At 44.0% G+C, this 8,100-nt stretch overlaps 1 protein-coding gene across 1 annotated transcript in view; it reads left to right on the forward strand.

The window, feature by feature from the left end:
* Positions 1–6,069: 6,069 nt before the first annotated feature.
* The window catches only part of LOC143297122 (uncharacterized), a 138,768-nt gene continuing 136,737 nt past the window's right edge, over positions 6,070–8,100 (forward strand). The window contains exon 1 of the mRNA XM_076609295.1: positions 6,070–6,271. Within this exon, the coding sequence (XP_076465410.1) occupies positions 6,186–6,271 (86 nt within the window). The 5' untranslated portion in view covers positions 6,070–6,185. The remainder of the gene's footprint in view (positions 6,272–8,100) is intronic.

Here is an 8,100-nt window from a genome sequence, read left to right on the forward strand (position 1 = left end):
GTAAGACAAGTGAGAAAACATTTCAGCTATTCTTGTACAGGTTGGAATACTCCATATATGGCATCACTGCTTCACGTAGAACGCCATCGCATCTGTCCCCCCATCTTATATCCCCCCACATCACACACACACACACACACACACACACACACACACGCACTCTGTCTCTCTCTCTCTCTGACACACATACGCATGGCACAATGCCAGATGTTTCTTAGATCCATTTGAACATACATTCTCGAAAATTCACCAAAAGAAAGAAAAGGACAGAACACACAAGAGACACAAGAACGACGGCCACGCATCGTGTTACCTGGCCATTACTTGCGCTTCGCTGCGAGCATCCCCTGACAAAAAAAATCACGTCATTTGTCCGATGGAACGGTTTCAGCAGACGTCTCCACAGGCTGGTCTGTCGCCCCACTGGGGCCAATTCATGACAACCAGACACGATCTCCATGCCACTCATTGCCAAACCTTTCACTCCCCTTGAAGCTGGAAACCCTAGCTCTGGCTCAGTGCACCCTCCTCTTGTGAGATTGCATTACGAAAGGTTTGTGAGCATAAGAAACAAAGAATGACAGCATGTTGCCTGTTGACATGAAAATCAGCACACACACACACACACACACACACACACACACACACACACACACACACACACACGCACACACACACACGCACACACACACACACACACACACGCACACACACACACACACACACACACACACACACACACACACACACACACACACACACACACACGCACGCACCAGTTTCTCTTTAAATATTTTAAAATTCGAAAACAGATATGAAACCCTTCAAAGACAGCAAGTGGGGATTCACTGAATCCTCTCCCGTGAAGAGGTCCATTCGCTGTGCCTGACGTGACTTCGAGTTGCATCCCCTTAACAGGGTGTGTAGTTGTGGCCTAGTGGTAACACGTCCGCCTTGGAAGCGAGAGAATCTGGGGACATGGGACCAATTCCCACGCTCACCACTATTTTCTACCCCTCCATAAGATCATGGGTTGTGGTCTGGACGCTAGTCATTCGGATTAGACAATAAACCAAGGTCCCGTGTGCCCAGCATAGCACGTGAGAAAACCCACGGCAAGGGTTGTTTGTCCCCGGCAAAATTCTGTAGAAAAATCCACTTTGACAGCAAAACAAATACAATTGCAGAAAATAAAAAAGAAGAAGAAAAAATATATGAAATATGTGGATGGCGCTGGCTGCGTTGTGGCGATGCGCCCTCCTCACGCGGGGACAGCAGCCTGGATTTCATGCAGAGAGATATCTTGTGACGAAAACGTAATACGATACAATGTTTTGTCAACAGTGACGATTCCTAAGGTGCTTGACAGACAGACACCGTACACGCTGTGACAGACAGTGTTACCAGTCTCCACAAGGGAAAAGTCACACCCCAGTCCCAAAGCCGCCAGAGCAGGTTGGCATCAGAAGTAGGATAAAACACAGTAGGAACCCGGGGCAAGATGATCCGAAATTAAACAATGATTGCTTTTTTTTTTGTTGTTGTTGTTTTTTTGTCTAGAATTAATCTTCTTCTTACCAGTCTCCACAGGGGAAAAGTCACACCCCAGTCCCAAAGCCGCCTGAGCAGGTTGGAATCAGAAGTAGGATAAAACACAGTAGGAACCCGGGGCAAGATGATCCGAAATTAAACAATGATTGCTTTTTTTTCTGTTTAGAATTAATCTTCTTCTGATCAGCAGGGATCAGTAATTATATGTGTGAGTACGTGTGTGTGTTAGAGAGAGGGAGAGAGAGAGGGGGGAAGAGGGAGAGAAAGAGAGAGAGAGAGAGAGAGAGAGAGAGAGAGAGAGAGAGAGAGAACGCTGAACGACTTTAATGACTCAGGCCAACAGCCCTTATCATGACAATTGTGAGAATATATATATTAGAAAGAGAAAAAAAAACAAGAACAAATAGATAAATAAAATCATAAAAGAGAGAAAATGATTTCATAATAAAAAAAATGCCACGTGTAAATTATAGTCAGTCTTCATACAGACAGGCGAACTCACATTGCACAAGACAGGGAGACAGACAGACAGACAGACAGAAATGTGAATTGAATATCCTCATCCTTGTATATGTTCTATGAAAGAACATTCAACCATGTTTCGATTCATGTGCATTTCTCTTCTCGGCTTTGAGACTATGTAAGACTGTAATGAAAAAGAAGAAGAAAACAAACCAACAAACAAAAAATATCAATCAAACAAGCTAACAGCCAACCAACCAACCAACCAGCCAACCAACCAAACAAACGCCCAGTCAACTCCCCATCCTAGTTGTGACAACAAGACAGGAGCCCCGAACACTCCACGACAGGTACGGACCCTGATGGGAGCCCGTTCCCCGGCAAATAAGCAGTTCCAGTGCCTGTACAGCACCCGTCACAACGCATATCGCCCCCATCAGCACACGGCTAAATGGCCCTCTGCCATAGGCTCGCTATTCCCTGAGACGTCATGTCGACACAGCTGCCGAGAGAGAGAGAGAGAGAGAGAGAGGGGGGGGGAGAGACTGAGAGAGACAGAGACAGACTGACCGAGAAACAGACAGACAGAGACAGAGAGAGAGACGGAGAGACAGAGACAGTGAGACAGACAGAAGATAGAGACAAAGAGAGACAATGCTACAGAGTACAGACATTATGACAGAGAATGAGGGGGGGGAGAGAGAGAGAGAGAGACAGACAGAGAGAGAGAGAGACAGAGATACGCAGAGACAGAGAGAGAGAGAGATAAAAGAGACAAACAGAGAGAGAGAGAGAGAGAGAGAGAGAGAGAGAGAGATAAGGAGAGTGAGAGATACAGATAATGTCGACTGCAGAAATAACCCAACTCAAATCCGGAAGTGTTCATCAAGGGCTAATCCACCTCTCTTGACGTGTAATGGCAATGGGAAATAATCGATTAAGCCTAGGTTATATTTGTCCGGCAACGGTTAATCAACAATTTTAATTGATTTGAAATGACAAGGCAAATCATCAAAAACAAAAAACAAAAAAAAAAAAAACAAAAAAACCTCCCCCAAACCAACAATACCCCGTTCCTTTTCCTCAGTTAAACTTTCATACCATCATCGTTATCACCCCTTTCTCAGTCATCATCTAAAAATAACCTATACTGTACATCATTTGTCTCAAAACTTCATTCTTATCTTCCTTCCACGCAAGGTGGATTGATAGAAGTTTCACTTTAACGTATCAAAAATGCGAATTAAAAAAAATCCATAGAAAACTTTGTCTCACTGTTGTACAAAAATAGCCTTCATTGTTCCAAATTCTCCGATCATTTAAGAATTAACCAACCAACAATCAAAATAATAAAAAAAAATAAAATAAAAAAAAGAAGGATAAAGTGCTCGATTGCATATTGTATTAAAATTTCATTCGCGTTGGTGTGATCCAAAAGTCATAGCAAAAACCAGACATGCTCCCATGAGAAACTCGATCTTGTGGACTGTGTGCAGCAAAGGGGAAAAACCGACAGGGTTTGAAAGGTTGTCATGACCAGTAATCGTCAGCATGCACAACCTGCATTTACTGAACTCATGCAAGGCGTGTAATCTGTCGTGACAAACATAACTCTGCATGACTTGAATTGCACTGATGAATGGAGCTCAAGTTATTTCAATTCTTGTGCCAGATAAAACAGAACACCCCCAACAATGGTAGCATTTCGTCCAGTCGACTGCCAGTGCCGACAGACATGTAAAGTGATGGTTTAGAGGTAACGCATCCGCCTTGGAAGCGAGGGAATCTGAGCGCGCTGGTTCGAATCACGGCTCACCAGCCGATATTTTCTCCCCCTCCACTAGACCTTGAGTGGTGGTCTGGACGCTAGTCATTCGGATGAGACGATAAACCGAGGTCCTGTGTGCAGCATGCACTTAGCGCACGTAAAAGAACCCACGGCAACAAAAGGGTTGTTCCTGACAAAATTCTGTAGAAAAATCCACTTCGACAGGAAAAAAAACAAATAAAACTGCACGCAGGAAAAAAATTTTGTGGCGCTGTAGTATAGCGACACGCTTTCCCTGGGGAGAGCAGCCCCAATTTCACACAGAGAAGTATGTTATGATAAAAGAAATACAAATACAAAAATAAAAACGAAGAAAACAACAACAACAACAACAACAAACACACATAAAAACCCTCGACTCCCTGGGGAGAGCAGCCCGAATTTCACACAGAGAAGTATGTTATGATAAAAAGAAATACAAATACAAATACAAAAATAAAAACGAAGAAAACAACAACAACAACAACAACAACAAAGACACACAAAAAACCTCGTCTCATCTGGATCCTCGTGTGCTTGTTGCTTAGATGGATGCAAAACCAGAACAAACCCCTTGGTTAATTCATTGGCTAATAAAGAATCCGGGTCTGAACGGAAGTGACAAAAAAAAAGAAATGAAAAGTGGACGGAATTTCAGGAAGCGAAGAGGAGAAATCAGCTGGCCATGAGTGTGTTCCCGACAGACATCCAAGTAGCAAAGGAAAAAAAAAAAAACAGTGGCAAGAGGCAGAAGGCAAGACAGGGAACAAGGAAGGAACCATGGCATGGGAGGATCGATGGACAATGCATTGCAAATCATTCTTCCCTTATTTCCTCCCGATTCTGACGACTCCATTGTTGGAGCTGTCGGACATCTCTGGTAATGTGTGTGTGTGGGGGGGGGGCGGGGGGGGGGGGGGGGGGTGACGGAAGGAAAACGGGATGGGAAAGGAAGAGGGAGGGATAGAGAGAAGGTGTAGGGAGGGGGAAAGGAAAAGCGGGGTGGGGTAAAAGAGGGAGAGGGAGTGTAATGGAGGGAGTGGGGGGGGGGCATAGAAAGAGAGAGGGAAAGGAAGGCAGAGAGTGAGAGAGGGAGGGAGAGAGAGAGAGAGAGGAAAGAAAGGGAAGAGAGGCAGAGAGAAGGGGGTAGAGGAGTGACAGAAGGAAAGGGGGTGGGAGGGGGGGGGTGAGACAGACAGACAAACATACAGACAGACAGACAGACAGACAGACAAACACAGACAGAAAGGGTCCCTGATATGGTCGATATCCTGTCATTCGCAATGAAAAAAAAAGAATTTAAACAAATACCGGTAACTTCACGGATCGAATGCGACACATTCACAGTGTACAATGGTAACATTTCGTCCAGTCGACTGCCAATGCCATTTCAGGACAAAAATGCATGACATGGGACACGAGACCAGACATACAGTCTATGAGGACCTATTTTCTCGGTCAAAGACGTGAACTGGGCGAAGAGCACCCCGAAACTGTTTCTGTGTCAAGTGATGGACTTCTGCTTGTCACTGAGGAACGAACAGCGTTATCGTGTGTTTGTATTTCTGCAAGTGTTACACACACACACACACACACACACACACACATATATATATATATATAATAGAGAGAGAGAGAGACAGAGAGGGAGTGTGTGTGTGTGTGTGTGTGTGTGTGTGTGTGTGTGTGTGTGTGTGTGTGTGTGTGTGTGTGTGTGTGTGCGTAAGAGACGAGGCAAAAACAATAACAACAGCGACAAACAACAAAAACAAAACAACAACAATACACTTAAAGAAGAAGAAGAAGAAAAGAAGAAGAAGAAGAAATCAAGTCAGCAGAACGCAAAGACAAAATCAGAACCCAACACGACACATTAAAAAAACAAAAACAAAAAACCAGCAACCACCTAGAAACAAAAAAACAAAACAAAACAAACAAAAAAAAGCACCAGGCCAATGCCAGCCTCTCAGGAAGAATGCAGAACAGCCAAGCAAGCAAGCAACCAACCAACCAAGAAATCCAGGCAGCAGACAGCTAGGCGTCAAGCAAGCAAGGAAACAAACCAGCAAGCAAGCAAGCAAGCAAGCCTGTCGCAGCATGCAACAACACACAACGCTGGCAGCAACAGGTTCCAGCACAGCGCGTGCACGCGACAGGACGACCACGAGCAAGCACGCGGAGAGAGACAGAAAGAAGGAGAGAGGGAGAGCGACAGATGCGGCAAGGAATGCGTAGCAGGTACTCGACGACACCGACTGCTGTAGACGCGAGCGAGTCCTCTCCCCACCCCCCTCCTCCGCTCGCTCGTCCTCTCCCCGCCGAAGAGGAGGAAGACGACGACGAGGAAGACGACAATAGAAGAAAGATGGCGGCCGAGGAAGAAGCGTCGGAAAAGATTTCCCTCCATACCCTTGAGGATCCGGAGGAGAGGCCACCCGTTAAAGAACTGACGTGAGTGTCCGATTTGACTTACCAACAACAGCAGTGTATTTTGGTTCTTTCTTGTCTTGGTGTTTAAAAACAACAACAGTAATGTATGGGTTATTTCCTTTCCTTAGTGTCCTTAGACATTCCCGTTCTGCCACCCTTGTATATGTATTCATTTTATCTATTTATTTATTTGTTTGTTTGTTTTTGTTTCTGTTCCACCATCAGTTGTTTAACTTACCGTGTTCGGAGCATACTGGATATGTTCGTGTTTCCATAACACATGGAACTCTGACGTGGATTTCACGACCTTTGACGTGCGTGTTTTGATCTTGCATGCGTTCACAAAGTGTGTTGAGGTAATGGGAGAACGCGGGCACGTGTTGACCCGGGAAACTGGGAAACTGGGAAACATCTCCTTTCGTAACCAACCAGGCGCTCCATGATCGAACCCAAGACCTTCAGACTGAAATTTCAACACTCTAACTTCTCAGCTACTGTGCCAGTCTGTCAGGTCCAGGATGTCGTTTTAGTTTCGTTTCCTGTCCGATTCGTTGGTGCAATGTGGAGTGATGGCCTAGAGGTAACGCGTCTGCCTAGGAAGCGAGAGAGAATGTGAGCGCGCTCAGCCACCAATATTTTCTCCCCCTCCACTGGACCTTGAGTGGTGGTCTGGACGCTAGTCATTCGGATGAGACGATAAACCGAGGTCCCGTGTGCAGCATGCACTTAGCGCACGTAAAAGAACCCACGGAAAAAAAAAGGTTGTTCCTGACAAAATTTTGTAGAAAAATCCACTTCGATAGGAAAAACAAATAAAACTGCACGCAGGAAATATACAAAAAAAAAAAGAAAAAGAAAAAAAAAAGGGTGGCGCTGTAGTATTGCGACGCGCTCTCCCTGGGGAGAGCAGCCCGAATTTCACACAGAGAAATCTGTTGTGATAAAAAGAAATACAAATACAAATAGAAATGTGGGCGTTCCCTTTCTGTCATTCTTTCTGAAAGTTGTTCTTTTTTTTTTCTTTTTTTAGGTTTCCGGTGTTCGATTATTTAGTACCGTTGGATATTCCTTTTTGTGTCACTTCGTTCTGATAATGCTCTACATTGTCGTATGTTCAATTCTATTTTCTGAGCCATTGGAATATTTCCGTGCTGTCATGTCACCACTTTGTTTTTGTCACCACTGTTGAATAATGTTACATTTGTCGGTGTTTTTCTTTTTGTTGTTGTTGTTCATGTTGTTTTTGCTGCTGCTGTTGTTGTTATTGTTGTTGTTGTTGAGTTTCATTAAGTCCAATCCTACAGAGCTACTGTTCCATTTTTTTCACTTCTTTCTTACCATGTTCCATGTCGTCGTCTTTTTCAGTTCCATTTTCTGTCTTATTCGTAAGTGGCATTAGACATACCTATTCAGCAACCCTTTCTTAAAGTATTCCATGCTGTTGTCTTTATTTTTGTTTGAACAACACGTCACGATTTCGCATTCAAAAATGGAAATTATGATGTATAATTTCCGTTGTCATTTCTTTTTAGCCATACATTATTTAGAATTTATTTCGAGCATTTCTTTCTTGTTTTATTTTTGTTCTGTCAACAATTCATTATTCGCGATAACCCACCAACTATGCTGACGTATAATTTCCGTTGTCAAAGATTTATTCCTTCGTCACTCGAGATTTATTCAGTGTGTGAATTTTTTTTTTTTTTTTTTTAAATAAAAAGGGCAAAATAGTACAGATGTTGATGTGTCAAGAAGGCTCAACATGTGACCTCGCTCCCCCCCTCTCTCACATCCTCACGTGTAAAGAGAGCACATCCAGGAAGGAAATGACGTACGTCATCCAACCTCCT

The sequence above is a fragment of the Babylonia areolata genome, chromosome 22 (genome assembly GCF_041734735.1).
Source record: "Babylonia areolata isolate BAREFJ2019XMU chromosome 22, ASM4173473v1, whole genome shotgun sequence".
Classification (NCBI taxonomy): domain Eukaryota; kingdom Metazoa; phylum Mollusca; class Gastropoda; order Neogastropoda; family Buccinidae; genus Babylonia; species Babylonia areolata.